The 21,120-nt window shown below is 53.4% G+C and overlaps 1 protein-coding gene across 2 annotated transcripts; it reads right to left on the bottom strand.

The window, feature by feature from the left end:
• Positions 1-538: 538 nt before the first annotated feature.
• GOLGA2 (golgin A2) lies at positions 539-21,088 on the bottom strand. 2 transcript variants are annotated; one of them, XM_036261491.1, is made up of 27 exons: positions 20,975-21,088; positions 18,819-18,938; positions 16,558-16,638; positions 13,104-13,199; positions 12,800-12,843; positions 12,627-12,687; positions 12,149-12,208; positions 11,895-11,975; positions 11,109-11,147; positions 10,806-10,868; positions 10,628-10,721; positions 10,433-10,539; positions 8,342-8,400; positions 7,895-8,036; positions 6,536-6,625; positions 6,324-6,431; positions 4,949-5,036; positions 4,211-4,548; positions 3,804-3,917; positions 2,590-2,814; positions 2,425-2,500; positions 2,113-2,204; positions 1,635-1,853; positions 1,442-1,544; positions 1,233-1,339; positions 1,005-1,161; positions 539-921 (listed from the first exon to the last, which is right to left on the bottom strand). In XM_036261491.1, exons 1-27 carry the CDS (start codon positions 21,053-21,055, stop codon positions 725-727), a joined length of 3,042 nt encoding a protein of 1,013 aa, XP_036117384.1. In that variant the 5' UTR covers positions 21,056-21,088; the 3' UTR covers positions 539-724. The 2 variants fall into 2 exon arrangements, with proteins under 2 accessions (XP_036117384.1, XP_036117385.1); XM_036261492.1 differs by lacking the exon at positions 16,558-16,638.
• Between the last annotated feature and the right edge of the window lie 32 nt (positions 21,089-21,120).

The following is a 21,120-nucleotide window of genomic DNA, read 5'->3' as shown; positions in this document are numbered from 1 at the left end:
CCCAGCCATTGCTAGGGTGCCATAAGGAATGGTGAAACCAGGCTCCATCCTCTCCAAGGCCTACTAAGCAAGCACCTAGGTATTCGCAGTTCCTCATCCTGTGAATCCCGCTCTGACAACTAGGGGGCAGGAGCACCGTCAGCCTGGAGGGAGGAGGTGGGATGTGGGCCCGCGCTGTGGAGGGACAGAACAAACTGGCCACCAGAGGGCAGGGTCATGGGAATCACCGGCCGGCACGTCGGCTCTCTTGGGTGCTGGCACCCTGCTTTCCCTCCCCGGATTAGATCTCTCTTCTGAGTCAGCCATTAGGGCAGGGCTGCCCCTCAGAGCCCGTGGCCCACCCCTTCGGGCCCCCCAGGCTTCACCAAGCAGCCTCTAGGTGAAAAGTCCCCACTGAACATGCACAGACACACGGGCTCTAAACGATGCAGAAGACTGCCCTCTGCTGGCAGGCCCCACTTCCTGTTCAGTGCCCAGGCACAGAGCCCAGGTCCCAGTGACCCAAAACAAACATGCAAAGCTAGGCAGTATGGCTAAATCCATTTATTCCGAAATAAAACAAATAGAGTCGAATCGACCCCATCCCCGCCTCCTTTCTCTGTCCTATGTTATCAATAAATAAGTTTATTCTTGAATCATAATAATAGGAGTGGCAGGGACGGGGTGGCGGGGACCGGGTGGGGACAGAGCCCCGGCCCCACTTCTCCAGGGCAGCGTCAAGTTGTTAGATCACCATGATCTTCACCCCGGTGTTGTCATCGGCCCGGTAGAAGAAGGGGATGCAGGGGTTTTTGCTCAAGCCTGCGTACTCCTGGGGGCTCTGCAGCTCACACAGCAGCTGCATGATCTGCTGCGCCGTGGAGTTCTCGAGTGCGGCAGGGTCCGGCTCCGCGCTGTCGGCGAGGCTCACCTCCTGGAGGTCTGTGGAGCGCCAGGCAGGGCTCTGAGTGACCTGTGAGCTCGCCCCTGCCCCTGCCCCCTGCCTTCCCCAGAGCTCTACTCACCACCCTGGCTATGAGCAGCTCCAGTTGCCTGGGGGGCTGGGAGGGCTGGAGTGGACTCCCCAGCAGGGCTCTGGGCAGCCCCCAGGAACTTGCCATACAATTCATTACGTTCGCTCACCAGGCGGACCACCAGCTCCTGCAGCTCCAGGAGCTTCACCTGGAGAAAGGGGGGCTGAGCAGCCACACCCAGCTCTTGGCCCCTCCCACAGAGGTGGTCAGGGCCCCTACCTTCATATCCTCCTTGTCCTTCGCCAGCCGGCTAATGTACTCCTCCTTCTCGCGGTGGCGCTCCTTCAGCACTGCCCTCTGATTCTGATAGAGGGTGATGTAGTCTCCTGCGAGGACGGGCAAGGGCAGGCGGGTGGCAGGGCTCAGCTGCTGGGGTTCCCCATCCACCATACAGCACCCCTGCCCCAGGCCCTGGCCTTCCTGCTCACCAATAGTATCTGTCTCTCCAGACAGCTGAATGCAGCGATGCTCCAGCTCCTCCACCCGCTCCTTCAGATCCACGTTCTCTTGCATGAGCTCTGTAAAGCGGCTCTGCAGCCAAAGAGTAGGGTCCGGGCTCAGCTGCCACCTGCCCCGCCCATCCCCACCCTTCCCAACCCTTGCCGGGGGACACTCACTCACCTGCAGCTTGTCCATGGCCACCTGGAGGGCCTGGTGGGTCTCTGCGGGCACACTGTGCCCCCCAGTGCCCAGGGCTGGGCTCTCCTCCTCCAGCTTGTGCTGGGATGGGGCTGCCAGGCGAGCCAGGCACTGGCAGCGTAGCTTTTGCTTCTTCAGCTCCTTGCGTAGCCGCGACTGTTCTTCCTCAGCACTGGCTAAGGCCGTGTTAAAAAATGCCACCTGTGGGCAAGAGGTGTGTGTGTGCTTTTATGGGGCAACACTCAGGACAAGCGGCAGAGGCAGAAAGGAGCTCCCCGTCACCGGGCCTCTGGACACACCTGTGGTTCAAGGATGGGTCGTATCTGACCATCGGCTCCCCAGGGAGGTTGGGAATCAAGAAAAGTTAGAGGGTAGAGATCAAGAGGCAAGAAGGACATCTAGGAGGGACCTCAGAGGGAGGCAGGAAGGTGGGGCAGGGAAGGGGCAGAGGTCAGCTCACCATGGCCTCTCGGCTATCTAGGTCCTCTGGCATGCTCAGCTGTGGCCGGGGAGCCTCCTCCTCTGTCTCCTCCTCTTCATCCAGCCCACCACCTGTTGGGGCCAGCCAAAGGGTCCTCAGACAACCCACAGGGAGGTGGGGCAGCCCGGGAAGACTGCTCAGGACCCAGCTCTGCTCTGCCTCACTGTGCGACCCAGTCCCCAAAGGAAAAGGATTCACTGTCCTAAAGGTCTCTTCTAACTCAATTCTATGCTGCTAGAAGTCCCCCTCCTCTTTGGGCTCTGTCCTCTCCCTCTGGGTAGTTCCAATTACCTTCCCCAGGCAGAGCCATGAAGCTCAGCTGGGCCTGTAGCTGCTGGTTCTGCTGGTTGACAGCTTCCAGGAGCCCCTAAGGGGCCAGGAGAGAGCATGAGAAGGGGCACAGGCTGCAGGCCTTCCCACTCAGGGCTCAGGAGCGCAGCACTCCAACTCCCTCACCTGGGCCTCCTGCAACTCTTGGCGGGCCAGCTTGGCCTCCTCCTGGCTCTGAACTTCCTCTTGCTGCTGTTGCTCCAGGAGCTGGGAGTGCAGCAGGACCTGCTTCTGCAGTGCGTCTCTGTCAACGGCCAGCTGCTGATAGGCGGCCACGTACTGCTGCAGGTAACTCAGATACTGGTCCCGCTGCTGCTGCAGACTCTGAGCCTCCTGGCTCTTCAGCTCCACCTGTGGGAAGACCCTGGGTGTGAGGGCAAGTGGTGGCTTGCTTTGACTGTGAGCCCACAGCTCGAGGAGACCGGGCACAGGCGCCTGTGCCTCAGGCAGGCACTGAGGGGCGCAGCTGCCTGCCCAGCCCCTGGCTTGCTCACTCCAGCGCCTGAGTGACAGCCTCCCTTGTCCAGAGCTCCATGCTGCCTTCCCCGAGCCTCACACCTCACCGCACCCTGCTTCCTATTTCAACTTTAGGCCACAGACTTGTGGGAAAACAGAACACGCCAGCTGCCCTGGCCGGTTTGGCTCAGCGGTTAGAGCGTCGGCCTGCGGTCCAGAGAGACCCGGGTTCGGTTCCCGCTAAGGGCATGTACTTCGGTTGCAGTTTGTCCCCGACCATGGCTGGTCGTGCAGGTGGCAGCCACTCGATGTGTCCCTTTCACATCGATGTTTCTCTCTCTCTCTCCCTCTCTCTCCCTCCCACTCTATCTGTACAAAAAATGGAAAAATGTCCTCCGGTGAGGATAAAAAAAAAAAAAGAACACGCCAGCTGACATCTGCTAAGTGCACACTAAATGCCTGATACTTTACATGCGTGGCTCTCATTAGTCCTCAAAACCTGTGAGGAAAGTGCCCGTCTCCCTTTTAGGTTAAGGGAACTGAGGCTTAGAGATGCGACGTGAATAGTGACTAGTGGGGCTGAGCTTAGAATCCAAGGCAAAGAGCCGCCCACCATATCCGTCCACATCTCTTCCCCTCTGATGGAGCTCAGTGCCTCTACTGGAGATGATGACCTACCGCACAGAGGGCCGTGCACCTCTCAAGGTCAGAGGGCAGGGGCAACAGTCACAGGCTCCAAGGAACTCTGGGATCACCTGTGTCTCTAGGCTGGAGCTGTTCTGTCTCTGTTCTGGCCCTGGCACCCGGCTCCCCCTCACCCAAGTGCCTCCCTCCCCAGAGGCCAGTGCCTGTCTTGGGGCGCTTCTCGGCGGGGGCGGAGTTACCGTCTCCTTCAGCTCCCCCAGCTTCTCCTGTAGCTGGCCCAACTTCTTGGCGAGCTCATTCTTGACATACTGCTCCGTCTGAAGCATGCTGGTGATCTCCATATTCTCATTGGTCTGGACAGAGAGAAGCGATCAGTGGCTCCCCAATGCAGCTGGAGACACCAGAACTTGATGTCCACCTCCCGCAGCTCAGGGAAGGGTAGAGGCAGGTGGGAAAACCCCTCCGTCCCCACATCCAGCAGCGCAGGCTCTCTGGCTCACAGGATGCCTTCACAGTCTCCGTTCCTTGTAAGGACCACACCACCCCATTTTAAAGGTGGGAAAACCAAGGCCAGAGGGGTTAAGTGTCTTGTCCTGCACGACAGGACTCAGCAAGGGAGGGCAGGCGGGCAGGCGGGGCGGCGCACCAGCCTGACGAAGCTGTCCTGCAGCTCAGCCAGCTGCTCCTTGAGCTCGCGGTTCTGGGACAGCGCCCGGCTGATGGTGGTGCGGTCGCTCTGCATGTCCTCCAGAATCTGCTTGCGCATCTCCGCCTGCTCGCCCCAGCGCTCGGCCTCCTGCTCTAGCTCCAGCAGTCGCTGGCCCTGCTCCTGATTCAGGCGACTCAAACCTTCATTGTCCTGAATTTGGGCCCGCAGCTGCCCGGCCAGGGTCTCCAGCTCCTGTTGTAGCTGTTCCGCTTTGGCTTGTAGCTGCTGTTCCACCTCTGAGGGCCCTGCTGGGGGCTCCTGGGGCGGGGGGGCAGCTGAGAAGGGAAGCACACCATCAGGACCTCTCGCCTCTAGAGTCTCAAAAAATGCTCTTCTTGGTCCGTAGCTCCTAACTCAGCGTCCTCACCCAAAATCTTGGCTTCCTGGCTAATAATTCCTCACACTCACATGACGTTCAATCTTTCCAGATACTTTCAAATAGAGTTCTTTACATTCCTATGCTCCAAACAACCGTGCGTCGCTGACAGTGGGCACTCCACCCCTTTTCCAGGAAGGGACAGTGAGGCCTAGAGAGATTGCAGGACTTGCCAACTCCGGTACACACCTCCTTCCCTTTGCCACAATGTCCTTCCGTCCACCCACCTCCTTGGGGGCATTCTAGCCACCCTCACCCGACACGAGTCCTGCTCCCAGATCACTCCAGCCTCAGCTTACCTAACTGATTCCTCAGTTCAGCCAAGCTGGTCTCCAGCTCCTGCACCTGACTCACGCTGTGCTCCTTCTCCTCCCTCAGCTTGCACATCTGCCCAAAGCAGGGAGAGGGTGAGGGAGGGGATGGAGGATGGCCAGCGACCGTCTCCCTCTTACCCCTCCTACGAAACACACATATCCAGCCCTGGCCGGGTAGCTCAGCAGGTTAGAACACCGTCTCAATGAGCCAAGATTGTGGTTCAATCTCCAGTCTGGGCACATACAAGAATCAACCAATGGCCCTGGCTGGTTCTGCTCAGTGGTTAGAGTGTCAGCCTGTGGACCAAAGAGTCTTGGGTTCAATTCCAGTCAAAGGCATGTACCTCAGTTGCGGTTTGTCCCCGGACCTGGTCAGGAGCGTGCAGGAGGCAACCAATCAATGTGTCTCTCTCATATTGATGTTTCTTTCTCTCTCTCCCTCCAACTTTGTCTAAAAATAAATAGAAAAACATCCTCTGGTGAGGATTAAAAAGAATCAACCAATGGATGCCTAAATAAGTGGAACAGATCAATGTCTCTCTCTCTCTCTCTCTCTCTCTCCCCCCCCCTCTCTCAAACCAATAAATTTATAAAAAAATTTTTTTAAACAACATGGCCTAGCTGGTGTGGCTCAGTGGTTGAGCATCGACCCATGCACCAGGAGGTCGCAGGTTCAATTCCCAGTCAGGGCACATGCCCAGGTTGTGGGCTCGATCCCCAGTTGGAGGCATGTTCTCTCTTATCGATGTTTCTATCTCTCTCTCCTTCTTCCTTCCTCTCTCTCTAAAAAAGCAACAACAACAACAACATGGCCCTGGCCGGTTTGGTTCAGCAGTTAGAGCGCCAGCCCGCAGACCAAAGAGTTGTGGGTTCGATTCTGGCCAAGGGCACGTACCTCGATTACAGTTCAGTCCCCGGCCCTGGTCGGTGTTGTGCGGGAAGCAACCAGTCGATGGTTCTCTCTCTCTTCCTCCCACCATGTCTGAAGATAAATGGAAAAATATCCTTGGGTGAGGATTAAAAAAAAATTAAAAATAAAACAACAACATGCCCTGCACTGTAGAGCACCAAGGACAAGGCTGCTGCTCTGGGGCGCGGGTGCTGAGCACGGTGCTCGGGGAGGGAGGGAGAAGGGGCTGAAGGGCCTGCCAGGCAGGAAGAGAGCTGCCGTGGTCTTTTGCAGGGAATGAAGTGTGACATGCAGTCCCTCCAGAACAAACACTCATAGAGTGAGAGCAATAAAACAAACAAAAACACATTCACCTCTGGCTGCACACACAAGTGATATGCTTCCCATTTTACAAATGCCCAGAATGATCAAGTGACCTACCTAAGGTGGGGGCCAAAGGTCACATCTCACCTGCTCTGACATCTGCTGCATCTTCTGTTGCCAAATGGCATTCTCTTCTTTCAGATTCTCTGCATACTGGTCTCTCTCCACCTGCAGCTGTTTCAGCAAATCCTTCAGCTGCAGGAATGGGCACAGAAGTCAGCAAGGGCTGGCTCTGGGCCTTACCTGCTCCTGGTCACCCGGAGTCATTCTGTCACACCTCGCCCTCGGCAAAGCCTCACCTGCTCCACCCGTGTCTCCAGCTGGGCCCGCTCCTCCAGGGCCTGCTGCAGCTGCTCCTTGCTATCAGGGGTTTCAGACTGACTAGAAAACTGGACGGTGAAAATGAGGTTAGATCTGGGGAGCCCAAAAGGTTCCACACAATGCTCCCCCAAAGGGTCTGAACTAGGATCAACATACAACTCGAAGTCAATAAAGAACTCTGTCCTCATATTATCAGCACCATGTCCATAGGGTTCATATTTACTAAATACTCATTGTAAACTATTCAAACAATGAGTCTTCAAAGTCCTCCCAACCTTTCCTCTAGCGCCCCAATCCTACCAATCTCGTGTGTATCCTTCCAGACCCTTTCTATACCTACGCAAACATGTTTAATTACTGCACATTACAGTTGTGTTATCTTGGGGTGCTGACATATATGGTTCTGCAACTTATTTTCACTTTGCTGCATACAAGATACATTTAATTTGTGTAATGGTCGCACAGCAGTCCAATTCGTGAGTAGTGCATACTCTCGCCATACCCTTACTGAGAACATCTCACATGGCTATAAAGAGAAGACTCCACACTGGTGCTGGGCCTCGAGGGGGAGCGGTTGGCTCAAAAACATGAGGAGCCATCTGAACTTCAGAGCACCCTGAAGCTCTAACTTCTTGTATCTCTAGTAGGCACTTAGACTGCCCATCTCGGAAACAGGCACAAAGATTGCCCTAAATGGTGGATGAATGCAGGGTGGGGAGAGGTTAGCTGCCCAGGCCAGACCAAATTTGGAGATGCATATTTCACTCTGGGGTCCTGATCACAGAGGAGCCAACGACCAGGTCACATCCTGGAGAGAGCCATCAGGAAGGCGACAGCATGAGGAACACTTGAAGGAGCTGGGGCTGTATCACTCAGAAGATCTTAGGAAGGACAGGAACTCACACACACCCCCTTTCAGAGGGTCTGTCTGGGGAAAGAGTTGAGACTTTCCTGTGTTGCTCCGGAGGGAAGGAAGATCCCCGTTCCGTGAAGGCAGAGTACTGCTCAGTGTGACGAAACTGAAGAGGAGGAGCCCTCTGACCCGGGCACCCTGACTACCTGGTGGCTTGGCCCCCCAAGAGGAAGAAAATAGACTCACAGTCTAGCCTGATAAATGGCACCTCTAAAACAATGTTTTTCAACCAGGATGGTTTTAAAAACAAAAGTGAAAAAGCCCTATCCCTAGGATTCTGATTCTGATCCCATAGTTCTAGAGGATTCTATGGCAAGACCAGAATAAGGATTCAAATTGTTTAGCCCGTCTGGGGGTCACCCGCAACGATCGCAGACGCTTGCCCCAGCTGGGGGGCCTGCACTCCCTGGGCCCAGCCCCTCACTTGTTGCAGCAGCAGCTCTGACATCTCCAGCTTCTTCTGCAGCTCGTCCATCCTGAGCTGCAAGACCTCCTTGTCTGTCACCAAGACCCGAAGCTTCTCCTGCAGCTCTGAGTTCTCCTGCTTCAGGTCTTCATTTGTTTTGCTGTGGCCAGAGGCAGTGGAGAACAAAGAACAGAAAGGATCCTTTGGTGATCAACCCACCACCCTCACCATAGAACCACAGAGTAGTGGCACTGGAAGGGACCCCAGGATCAAGAGTCACAAGTGACAGGCCAGAGAGAGGACAGGAGTTGCACAAGGCCAAGCAGGAGCCGGCACGGCAGGGACCAAAGCCTGCTTTGCCCGTGTCCAAACCTGGACAACTCCTCACCGTGCTCCTGCATCCCTCCCACTTCCCAGCACCGCACCCGGCCCGGGGCCCCCAGGCCTCCCCCACCCCCATCCTACTTGTTCTTGTATAACTCCAGCTTTAGGGCGTCACGATTTTTGGTGAGTTCTTTGTTGTACTGCAAATACAGAAAGGCGAGGTCAGGCCTGGGCAGGCGGCAGGTGAGCGGGCAGGCTCGCAATCAGTCCCAGTAACGGCAGCACTGGCTGCCCTGGAGTCACACTCTACATTTTCCCCAAGCACTTCCAAGGCCGTGTGCTCATCTGCTTTTATAAGAACTCGGCAAGGGTGGAAGAGGCAGGCAGGAGGAGCCAATTCCCGCCTGGCTGACCCAGGCCCAGGAGAGCAGACAGCAACGCTAGCATCACTATTACCCTCGTCACTTCTGAACTGAGCACTTTACCCGGCACTGTGCTGACCCTCCGAGTCCTCACAATCGCCACAGGAAGCAGGTGCAATTATTATTTCCATTTTACAGGTGAGCAACACGGAACACTGGAGGTGAATTCACTTGCCCAAAATCACTTAGAGCTACGACTTAACACTTAGGTCTGTCTGGTTCTTTAACCACATTTTCTTCCTGTGGTGGGGGCACAACATCAGGGGAGAATTACGTCTTTATTGTAATCTTTCATTCATTTCGAATGGCTGATACACTGACATAGCCCCAAACTCAGAAGGCACAGAAGTGACGTCCCCCGGCCATCCTGTTCCTCTCCCCTGGGATTTTATGAATCCTTTTAGACATGGCTTACATCACACACATGCGCACGCGCGCGCGCACACACACACACAGCTCCCTTTTCCACACACTTATCAAAAATACTGGTCTTGCCCTGGCCAGTTTGGCTCAGCGGTTAGAGCATCCGCCTGCGGTCCGGAGAGGCCCAGGTTCGGTTCCCGCTAAGGGCATGTACCTCGGTTGCAGTTTGTCCCCGGCCCTGGTTGGTCGTGCGGGTGGCAGCCACTCGATGTGTCCCTTTCACATCGATGTTTCCCTCTCTCTCTCTTCCTCTCTCTCCCTCCCACTCTTCTGTACAAAAAATGGAAAAATGTCCTCGGATGAGGATTAAAAAAAAAAAAAAAATACTGGTCTGTACCCGTGCAGCCCAAACACCCCGGACTCGGCGAAGGCCCACTCCAGTTAAGGGGAGGGCTGGCACACAGGCTCGGGCTCTACACCCAGTGCCCGCCCTGGACAGTGCACTCCAACACCCACGGAACCAACTCACCCCCGGGCTGCTTCTAATAACCCACACAACTTTAAAGCAGCAAGAAATGGCCCACGCTGCCTTCTGGGCAGAGACACTCCATGCTAACGGAAGGACCTCGAGCCCTGGCTGGTGGCTCAGTTGGCTGGAGCATCATCCTGTGCACCAAAGGGTTGTGGGTGTGATTCCTGGTCAGGACACATAAACCCAGGTTGTGTGTTCAATCCCCTAGTCAGGGCATGTACAGGAGGCAACCAATCGATGTTTCTCTCTCCTTCTCCCTTCCTATGTCTCTAAAATCAATTAGAAAACATATTCTCAAGTGAGGATTAAAAAAATAAAGATACAGGACTTTTTTTTTTATCCTCACTCGAGAACATTTTTCCATTTTTTGTTCAGGTAGAATGGGAGGGAGAGAGACGAACAGAGAGAGAGAGAGAAACATCGACGTGAAAGGGACACATCGAGTGGCTGCCACCCACCAGGGCCGGGGACAAACTGCAACCGAGGTATGGCCCTTAGCGGGAACCGAACCTGGGACTCTCTGGACCACAGGTGGACGCTCTAACCGCTGAGCCAAACCGGCCAGGGCCAGGACATTTTTTTTTTTTTTAAAAAAAAGAAACCTCATTGCCCAGCTGGTGTGGCTCAGTGGATTGAGCATCATCCCATGCACCAAGAGGTCACTGGTTCGATGCCCAGTCAGGGCACATGCACGGGTTCCAGGCCCCACCCCCAGTAGCGGGCGTGTAGGAGGCAGCCCATCATTGGTCTCTCTCATCGATGTTTCTCTCTCTCACCCCTCTCCCTTCCTCTCTCTCTCTAAAAAAATAAAAAAGAAAAAAAGAAAAACAACCATATTTTTAAAAGGGGACCTTGAGGCTCACTGCCCCTCGGGGAAGCTGCACCTCCTCTGGGGGCTGGGGCGGCTGGGCTCACCCTGTCCGCCTGTTTCTGCTGCGTGGACACGGCACACAGCGTCCGCTCCAGGTCGCCGACGCGCTGCTGGGAAGACTGCAGGAGCCCAGCGAGATCCTCGGCCTCTCCTGGAATGACAGAAACGGAGCCCAGAGCAGGAACGCCACTGCAGGCCTGCCCCGGTGCCGAAGGACAGCGGCGCGGCTGGAGCCCCACCTGTTTTTTGCCTGGCTGCTTGCTGAGTGTGGGCCAGGGCTGTCTGCAATTCTGTCTTCTCAGACACTAGAATCCCTATGGTCTGGATATGAATCTTTGGGAGAAAAGCCAAACAAGTGCTGAGGAAGCGGGAAAGAAAGATCTAGACAACACGAGGACTGCACTACAGCCCGCGTACCTGTAACTGCTCTCTCAGAGCCCCCTGTTCCTTCGCAAGCTTCTGCTTATATTCCTGCTTCTCCTGTGGGAAGAGAGGAGACATCTTATGGGCGGAGGCAGAAATGAGACGGCAAAGGACGTGCCCCAGAATGCCCCCGATGGCCCAGGACAGGCCCACCAGTGAGGCCAAGTTGGGGTGGGAGGGAGCAGGGGACGAGGGGAGGGGAACAGCCAGGGTGGGGTAGGCCCTTTATTTTTCCAGGCTGAGTCCTCCCCCAAACCCCTCAGCCACGTAATGAGCAGACAAAGAAGTCATGTTTACTTTTTCTAGTTGATCCACAATTTCCTGGTTCTGTCGTTTCTGTAAAAAGAGTCAAAGGACGGCGACTGAGGTTTTCCCCTTCACTGTGCTCCCCAGACAAGGACGATGGACAGGCACCAGGAATGGGTAGGAAAGGGAGAGCTCAGAGCTCCCGAGCACAGAGGCTCTGGGTCTAGGGTGGTTTTGCTCCCAGCTACATAAATGAGTGTCTCACCGATTCCTGTGAGACAATGACATAAAACCTTAGCACTGGCGTTTGGGAAGGGAAAGACTACCCTCCGCCCGGGGTGCGGAGGGGTGCATTCATTCACCGGGTATTGACTGAGCACACTCCACCAGACGGGTTCTGTTCTCAACAGAATGAAAAGGAATAAAAGGACCTCCTAATCTTTGATTTCTTTGAGCTAAAAGGGACTTTTTGGACACCCTCTAATTCTGCCTCCTCAGGAATGAAGTCCGGAGAGAAGTGACTTGTTCAAGGTCAAACACAGAGCAAACTTGGGGCAGGGTCAAGGGTCAGAACACAAGTCAAGCCAGTGCTTCCGGCCAAGGCAACAGCGCCACTAAGCGAGTGTGGAGCGGGCTCCGCAAGCAGGGTTTCTGGAGGAGAGCAAGCAAAGAGGGCAGCACAGAAACAGCCATGCCACATGCTCCACACTCTGGGGGCCCTCCAGCTGAGACCTAGGCCCCCGGCACCCCCTTCTCCCTTGGCAGCAGGGGCCCCAGCCCCTTTCTTCAGATCCCCATATTGGCAGTGTGGAATCAGGGACCCCACTAGACTCTTACCAATTCCTCTATCTCGCTACTGAGTTGTTTGTTTGTTAGATTGCTGGAGTCCAGGGCTAGAGAGAGCTCTTGATACCGGCTCTGAGGCGCATGCAGAGAGGAGTTGGAGGAGGGGTGGGGGGAGAGGTAGAGAGAGCAATCATTAGGGTTGGGGGTATCTGGGCTGTCTCAGCTGGCAGCAGGGGACCCAGCCCTCTGTTGGGGTCGGGGGGCTGGCCTGAAGGGTCACTGGACCACAGTCCAGGGCCACTCACCTCCAGAGCCTTTATATTAGCAGAAGATGCTAGACCCTCCCCATTGACGAAGGATGCAGACTAGGAGAGAGGAAAGAGCTCACATGAAGGTGCTCTCTGTCCCTCTCCATGCCGAAGCCCCCCGGCTTCCTGTCTTCCCCAGCAACTGGCAAAATTGTCTTTTCTGCCTAAGTTGGTCCCCTCCTCCCGTAACCCCTTTGCGCCAACCTCTCCCGGTTCTTCTCTCTCCCTCACCCCACTCCTCCCAAGCGGCTCTCATCCTGTGCTGTCTGCAGCAGGATGAAATGATGTCACCAATGTCGTGGTCCAACTCCTTCATCTGTACAGCTTCAAAGGAGACTCGGAGAAGGAATGACTAGCTAAACCTCACTCAGTTGACTGCTCCCAGCATCTTCCTCCCTCTTGGGAATGTCTGCCTCGGTTTCTATCACACTTTCCTCCCCCCTCCACCCCCTCTGAACTCCAGTTTCTGGGGTACCTCACAGACGAGACCATTGAGCTGCTGGGAAAGCTGACGCAGGCTCTCGGTAGATGAGAATCTGGGGATGAACACAGGAGTCAGGGGTGCAGGAGGGGAAAGAAGGGGTCCTGGCCAGTGGCCTGACCTGATCCCTCAGCCTAGAAACTGCTGCCCCCAGAGGAGACACTCACGTGCTTTCAGACAGGACAAAGGGAACATTTTCAGGATCATAGTTCTGTTTGGGAAGAAACGTAGGAGGTAAGAACCCAGGGGTGAGGTTAGCCGAGCTCATTCTAACAACCTTCCGTCTCCCCGAAACTTAAGGAAAAATCTGGTCTCGGCCTCCCCCGCCTCAGGCCTCAGGAAGGGTACTTGGCTCCAGGAACCAAGCCACCTGGAGAAAGGAGGGAAGAGTCCTTAGTGGGCCCAGTCCTCTAGGAAGGAAGAGGGGCGAACATCGAGTGGGCAGCGGGCAACGGGGGAAGAGCCACCAACCTGAGTTGACGAAGTAGCACTGGGGGAAAGGACACCAGCAGGTGACATGGTGTCATCAGAAGGCCGTGCTGCAGGAGCGGTGTGGTCTTTGGGAGCCTGTCACAGAAAAGAATCAGGGATTAGGGGGATATGCAGGAAAGAAGGCTTCTCGCTGCCATGGATGCAGGGGTGCAGAGCAGGTAGGACAGGTGTTGCTGCAGTCAGAGTGACAGTCACACATGCTGGGAGCCACTCGGGGGTGTGTGTTGGGCTCGCCGAGGCCTCAGGCCGCTCTGCGACCTTCTGGCCGGCCAGAGCTGTAAGCAGGACTCAAGATGCCCGTGAGCACAGGCTCCGGCTCCCCCTGGAGCTCCGCAGACAGCACCGGGGTCCTACGAGTGGCAGCCACAGGTGGGAGGAAGGTGTGCCAAGTCAGGGAGAAGGGGGAGTCTGGCTGTGCCTCAGTGACCCTCATGGGCCCCTGCTGGGCAGAGGGTGCAGTGATGAAGAAGCAGGCGTGGTCAATGCAGCTCTTTCCTCTCTCTCTCTCTCCTGCCTTCCGCCTCCCTACAACCACTGGCTGCCTTTGCCCGACTCAGGTCTTTTCTGGGAAAGAAGTTGCCCAACTAGAAGCCTCTCCCTGTTCCTGAAGGTAAAAAGTCACCCCGCCCCAACCTCCTCCCTCCAAAACAACTACCCAGCCAAGAAACCACCTGAGAACCCAGCGGCAAGCTCTCCGCCTCTGACTGTGGGCTTCCTGAAGACCAATCCTGGACTGGGGACCAGGCGCCATGGAGAAGCCACTCTTTCTCCCCGCTGGCCCCACTGCTCGACCGGAGCCCGCCAGCCCCTCTCCGGGCTCAAGCCTGACACTGAGTCCAAGACTCCGGCTCTAGAGAGCTAACGTCCAACAGGTCAAACAGCAAAGAAACAGGAAGATGAGTGACAAGCTGAAGCTTGACAAGGGAAAGTAGTAGGGAGCCACAGCCTCTCCAGGGAAGCCGGGTCCCAGAGGAAGAGGCTGCACCTCTCTGGTGGAGGTGGGGGGCGGCCCATTCTCCAGAACCCTCAGCTCTGGCCTCTGAAAGTCCCAATCTGCCACCCTCCTTAGAGCAAGAGCTGCAGAGCCCGGGGAGCTCTGGCTGAGCTGTTTGCATTACTGTCCACTCTGTGACCTTTGGCCCCGGAACCTGGTGTTGCCTTGCCAACCTGAGCAACTGACTCTAATAGGTAAGCACAGGGGTTCTGAGCTGACCGGGCAGGATGCTTTCGGGGAGGTGGGCACCCTCCCAGCCGTGGGCCCCAGCAAGCTAGGTCCCTCCTGGCATCTCAGATTCCCAATGAGCCCTAGCATTAGACACAAAAAAGCTCAGAGGGAAAAAAAGTACTTTTCTGACAACTTAAACAGATATAACATGACTATTTTGTGAGCAACCAAATCATTTCACAATTTTAAGTCATGTAGCTAAATAAGGATAATTCTAAATATCCATTTTAATAATTTTGATGTTTTTAAAAATACTGTCCAGCCCTGGCCGGTGTGGCTCAGTTGTTGAGCATCATCCTGTGCACTGAGGGCTGCGGGTGTGATTCCGGTCAGGGCACATGCTGGGGTGTGGCACGATCACCTGGAAGGGGTGTGGCAGGAGGCAGCCGACGCATGTTTGGTTCGCACATCAACGTTTCTCTCTCTCTCCCTCTCCTTTCCTGTCTAAAAATCAATAAAAATGAATAAATAACTTTAAAAATAAAAACACTGTCCACTCCCCTTAAATGTTCCATTCCATTTAAAAAAATTTTATTTCTCTATTATTCCCCATTCCTGGAAATGCTATATTTCTGCCTAGGACATTGCCTGCATTACTGGAGTAGAAACCTTAAGTAGGAAACGGTTACTGATAAAGAGAGGATTTAAAAAACAAGAAGGGACCCTGGCCAGGTAGCTGCTGGTTGGAGCATCGTCCCGAAGCACCAGGGTTGCAGGTTCAGTCCCTGGACCGGGCACATGCAAGGACCAACTGGATGAGTGAAACAACAAAAATCAATGTTTCTCTCTCTCTCTCCCTTCAAACAAAAATCCAAGACGGGCCTATGGGAATTTGCACCTCCACTTCCAGAAGAACGCAGGGAAGTGGGCACAGATCATCAGTACATGTTCAGCTTCAGGGTCCCTTCAGGCCTGGGCTGCCCTCCCTGTGCCGCTCGGGCTGCCAGGGTGAGTCACAGCACCTGGAGAGACCTGACCCACAGGATGTGAGCAGTCCTGACGACCGAAACACTAATCCCAGCCAGCGGGGCCCTGCCCCAGCCCTCCTCCCCAGGCCCCTCTCCAACAGGATCGGGCCCATTTCAGCTCTCCTCCTCTGGCCTGGCAGACGTCCCCCCAGGAAGTTCATGAAGGAGGAAGTGCCAACATCACGTCGGGAGGCCATCTCCTGGCCCAGTGTACACCAGGCTCCCCGCCTTTCTGGAATGTGTTCTGTGAGCTCATAATCCTGGCCGTTACCTGTCCACACCCTTGGCCTGAAACTTCCATTTTCTCCTCTCTCCATATGGACGGATGTTACCCATCTCTGATCTTCAAACCGGCTTCGAATGCCACCCCTCCTGCCTCAAGTCCACTTAAACCCAGCATCTTCCTCAGCTGAGCATGTGGAATGTGGCCACATTCTATCTTGCCCCTTTCAGAGCCTTCCTCCCGCAGTGGGCATTCTATCTGGTTCCATATTTTCTCTGGGGCCCAGCTAAGTGCCTCTGCTATCACGGGCCCACTGAACATGGTTAAGTGTCCATATTTTACTTTTACTCCCTTTCTCTTAACCCTAGGTAGCTGACTCTCAAACCAAAATCAATCAATCAACTTGAAAAATCACAAAATGCTCTGCAGTCTATTGGTCTTTTGGGGACAGATGCCCACAGGGCAAGTCCTGAAGGTTTGGTTTTATTTAGTCTCTTAGTCTGAGCACCATTGGACATTTAAATTTGAAGTTCAAAAAGCCAAAATCCTGCCCTGGCCGGTGTGGCTCAGTTAGTTGAGCATCATCCCATGCACCAAGAGGTCACTGGTTCGATTTCCAGTCAGGGCACACGCCCAGGTTGTGAGCTTGATCCCCAGTGGGGGTGTGCAGGAGGTAACCCATTAATGGTTCTCTCTCTCTCTTTCCCTTTGTCTCTCTAATATCATCAAAAACATATTTTTTTTTAAAGCCCAAATCCTACACACCTGTTTTGGAAGCTATTCCCATTAACCTTCAAGGTGCATCTCACCTTCTCCAAGATGATAAAAGGTGTGGGGCAAGAAAAAAAAAAAAAAAAACAACCACACAGGTAAAAAAGCAGACATGAACAGGCTGAGGGTTAATGATAGCAACATAAAAATAAGCCAGAGACAAAGTACCCCCCAAACCAGAGAAGCCTCGGGGACATGCACAGCTGGGAGAGAACAAGCCAGAGAGGGGTCTCAGCACTGCCTCACCTTCCAATTGTCCAATGGGGAGAGCGCTACCCCATTGGAATGGCTAAGGTCGGACACCAACACCTTCAGAATGTCCTGAATCTATAGGAAGCGAAAAAGGAAAAACAAGGGCAGGGGGAGAAAGAGAAAAGTGGCTTAGAGAGAGGCATGAGAGTCAGGGGAGGAAGAAGAGATGGGTTCAGGGAAATTAAATGCTGGAGAAGAGAGAACCGTGCCTGTGCCATCTTTCCAAACAGCCACTTGCTGTCTTGCCACGGGCAGAAATCAATGCAAATGAACAAATGGAAAAGTTCCCTGAACAATGCAGTCACCCAGAGTGGAGTCACCTGACCAGTGCAACTCTGAATACACTCATCAGACCCTCTCCTCAGGCCAAGGATGTCGGGGCTGAATCCCAAGGGCTCCAGACCCTGACCCCCATTTTAAAAACCAGACTTCCATGTAAAGGTGTGCTTGAACAAAAGGGATTACAGCTAAAATTAAGTTGGAAAGACACTGATCTGATCCAACAATATCATCTTACAGATGAGGAAACTGAGGCCTGAGGGAGGAAGTGATTTTCCTGAGGTTGCCCAGAGAGGGACTCGATAGTCCTACTCCAGTGCCTGGGGCTCTCCTCACCATACCCTGGGGCTCTTTCAGTGCCTCTTAAAGGGAGAGCCTAATGGCAAGCGGAAGGCTGTTCTCACAGCCTGGCTTCCCCTTGAGGCTGGGGATGAGAAAAACCACCAGAGCAGTAAGTCCAATAGCAACTACCCTTTATTGGATATTTATTCCACACCAGACCCTGTAGTAAAGGATTAATATAAAATCAACAATGTCATTTAAACGTCATAAGTGTAAGACCAGAGACCCAAATGCCTTAAACAATTTGCCCAAACCATATTCCGAGCAGAAGGAGAGGTAGAATTAAGAATTCAAGCCTGGCTTGGCCGGTTTGGCTCAGCGATTAGAGCGTCGGCCTGCGGTCCAGAGAGACCCAGGTTCAGTTCCCACTAAGGGCATGTATCTCGGTTGCAGTTTGTCCCCAGCCCTGGTTGGGTCGTGTAGGTGGCAACCACTCGATGTGTCCTTTTCACGTTGATGTTTCTCTCTCTCTCTCCCTCCCACTCTATATGAACAAAAAATGGGGGGAAAAAGTCCTCAGGTGAGGATAAAAAAATTTTTAAAAATAATTCAAGCCTGGCCCAGCCGGTGTAGCTCAGTGGATTGAGCGTTGTCCCATGAACTGAGAGGTTCTGGTTCAATTTCCACTGTGGGCACATGCCCAGGTTGCAGGTTCAATCCCCATAGGGGGCATGCAGGAGGCAGCCAATCGATGTTTCTCTTACATTGATGTTTCTATATCTCTCTAAAAAAAACAATCAATTAAAAACAAAAAACATGTTAAGAATTCAAGCCTCGCCCAGCTGGTATGGCTCAGTGATTGAGCACCAAGAGGTCACCAGTTGATTCCTGGTCAGGGCACATGCCTGGGTTTCTGGCTCCATCCCCAGTAGGGGGCATACAGGAGGCAGCTGATAAATGTTTCGCCTGTCTCCCTTCCACTATCTCTAAAAAACCAATAAAAACCTTTTGGGGAAAAAAAAAGGAATTAAAGCCTGACCAGAGAGGCTCAGTTGGTTGAGCACTGTTCCTGTGCATCAAAAGGTTGCAGGTTCAGCCCTGGCCGGTTTGGCTCAGCGGTTAAAGCGTCGGCCTGCGGTCCGGAGAGACCTGGGTTCGGTTCCCGCTAAGGGCACGTACTTCGGTTGCAGTTTGTCCCCGGCCCTGGTTGGTCGTGCGGGTGGCAGCCACTCGGTGTGTCCCTTTCACATCGATGTTTCTCTCTCTCTCTCTTTCTCTCTCTCTCTCTCTCTCCCCCTCCCTCCTGCTCTATCTGAACAAAGAATGAAAAAGTGTCCTCGGGTGAGGATAAAAAAAAAAAAAAAAAAAAAAAGGTTGCAGGTTCAATCCCTGGTTGGGGCACCTACACAAGGCAACTGATCAATGTCCCTCTCTTACATCGATGTTTCTCTCTTTCTCTCCTTTCCTCTCCAAGCATGTCCTCGAGTGAGGATTGGAAATAAAAAAAAGGGGAGTAAAGAGGGAAAATGGGGGACATCTATAATACTCTCTATAATAAAAATAAATTTTAAAAATTAAGTATTCAAACCCAGAATTCTTAACCAGTACCTGACATTTCTTTCACAATATTAACCACTACCCCCTACAACCCCGTGTGCACCCCATCCCCAGAAGCCTGTCCGGCCAAGACTCACATCCTCAGGCGAGTGACCATCAGAAGTGGCTGTCTCAGGGCTACTGCCATTTTTAATCTTCTTTTTCTTCTTGGCTCCGGAAGGAACACTAATGCCTCGCTGCTGCTGGAATTCTCTCAACTGCAAAAAGGAAAAGCAGTGAGACTCATGACAACTATAAACCCCTGCATTTACTTCGCACTTTATAGTTTACAAAAGACTCATATTCGCCATCTGATTTAATGCCATAACAACCTACAAGAGGTTGCAATTCTTATTTAATGACTGAAGAAATGCACTGATAACATAACTTTAAAATAAAAAATTAAAAAAAAAAAAAAACAGCAGCAGCCCTGGCCAGTTTGGCTCAGCGGTTAGAGCGTCGGCCTGTGGTCCAGAGACCCAGGTTCGGTTCCCGCTAAGGGCGCGTACCTCGGTTGCAGTTTGTCCCCGGCCCTGGTTGGTCCTGTGGGTGGCAACCACTCGATGTGTCCCTTTCACATCGATGTTTCTCTCTCTCTTCCTCTCCCTCCCTCCCACTCTATCTGAACAAAAAATGGAAAAATGCCCTCGGGTGAGATAAAAAGGAAAGGCCCCCAGCTCACCCACCGATGAACCTGGGCTGTGAGTGAGCTGTCTCCATACAGCTTGTTTAAAAATATATTAATTAATTTAATTAAATTTAAAAAAACAAAAAAAACAAACAGGCTCCTGGCCACAGTGGTTAAGCATCAACCCATGCACCAAGAGCTCGCCAGTTCAATTCCCCATCGGGGTGAGGGGCATGCAGAAGGCGGCCAATCGATGTTCTCTTTCATTGATGTTTCTGTCTCTCTCCCTCCCGCTCCCTTCCTCTTTCTCTAAAATCAGTAAAGAAAAAAAAGGCAATAACAGAATTTAAACTCAGTCTTCTGAGCTCTGGGGGTTATGCCATGAATCAGTAGTTGCCAGGGGACAAAACCAGAGGTAGAGGGGTAAACATTTAAGTGATCAGACATAGGGGTCCTTTCTTATACAGCTGTTGGAGATGCACACCGCTACTTCTTAAACTTTTACATCAATGTAGCATAATGGCAGAAGGCAGTGAAGGCACACCCCTAGTGAATCTGGGACAGTAACAGAAAAAGGACAACCCAAGCACCATTTCAGAGTCTACTATAATCTTACAAATCTATGTAAATGTCATCCCTAAGTATGTAAATATAAAAGGCTTTTCTCTCTCAAGAGAACCCAGCAAAACTGATGCTTCATTCCCATATTTATCCAGTGGCACTCAGAGCACCCCATGTTGAGATGAGATTTGGGGAAGATTCCCAGCTGTGAATTGCAGTTTCTGGGATCTGCTCCATAGAAGATAAGCTGATGTCATTCCAAAGAGCATGAATGGGGGCCAATCTGGTCCCAGATTCATAGGGAATTAGAACATGAGTTAGAGAATTCAGAGTAAATATTTCCAAGTCCCTCTGGAGAGTAGAAACCTGGGAGAAAACCAAACTAAACACATTCTCCCCACTGACACCCAGAGATGTGGTCAATGTTTTTCGATCACTAGTGCAACGTAGGTTTTTTAAGCTATCAATGTTTATGGATGACATACAGTCTAGAGGAAGGAAGATGAAACCTCTCTGACCTGAGTCCCATAGTCCCGAGTCCCCTTTAAACTGGAAATCTGTGCTGTGACCAGAACCGGAAAGGGGACTGAAAACACTAGGGGACTGGGTCATAAGATCAAACACCGGGCTCATGGCGGTAATGACAGTTTCGAGGGGGATTGTGACATAACTACATTCCACTCCTCCCAACCGACGCCCGTGTCGCCTCTCCGCGGTGGGGGAAGGGAGCGCAAGGCCCGAACCAGGTCCTTGGAGATAGGAAGCACTGGGAGCCCAGGGAGCCCAGGAGGTCCGGTTCTGGGTGGCAGTAGGAGAGGGCCAATCCTGGAGCCGGGAACCTCGGGGGTCACCAACCCAAAGTGACCCGGGGCCGACAAGCGAGGGCGGGGGCTGGGCTGCTGGGGGTGGGGGGGCGGGGCTGGTGAGAAGACTTTTGGGGGAGGACGCCAAGGGGCGCCGAGGGTCTCACCCTGTGTGCCTTAGAGGCAGCACAGACTCTGGCCACGGTCCGGAAGTCAAGGGGCTTTGAGCTAAGTCAGGGAGCCACGACTCGGCACGTTTTACCTTTTTCCTGGCCTCCGCCAATTTTTTCTGTCGGACTTCTTCCGACATCTCGGGAAGGGGAGGGAGACGGGGGGGCCACATCACCGCGATCCCGGAAACCACCTTGGAATTGCTTCCGGCAGCCACCACGCATCTTGGCGATTGAG

This window comes from Molossus molossus, unplaced genomic scaffold (genome assembly GCF_014108415.1).
Source record: "Molossus molossus isolate mMolMol1 unplaced genomic scaffold, mMolMol1.p scaffold_m16_p_14, whole genome shotgun sequence".
Taxonomy (NCBI): Eukaryota; Metazoa; Chordata; class Mammalia; order Chiroptera; family Molossidae; genus Molossus; species Molossus molossus.
This window is presented reverse-complemented; position numbering and strand designations above follow the sequence as displayed.

Excerpts from the sequence above, each read along its gene's own strand:
- GOLGA2 (XM_036261491.1), bottom strand. The coding sequence starts at position 21,055 with ATGTGGCCCCCCCGTCTCCCTCCCCTTCCCGAGATGTCGGAAGAAGTC. Across the intron at positions 11,976-12,148 it reads CTAATATAAAGGCTCTGGAG|AGCCGGTATCAAGAGCTCTC; the intron begins GTGAGTGGCCCT and ends CATGCGCCTCAG. Across the intron at positions 8,037-8,341 it reads CTGGAGTTATACAAGAACAA|CAAAACAAATGAAGACCTGA; the intron begins GTAGGATGGGGG and ends CTCTGGCCACAG.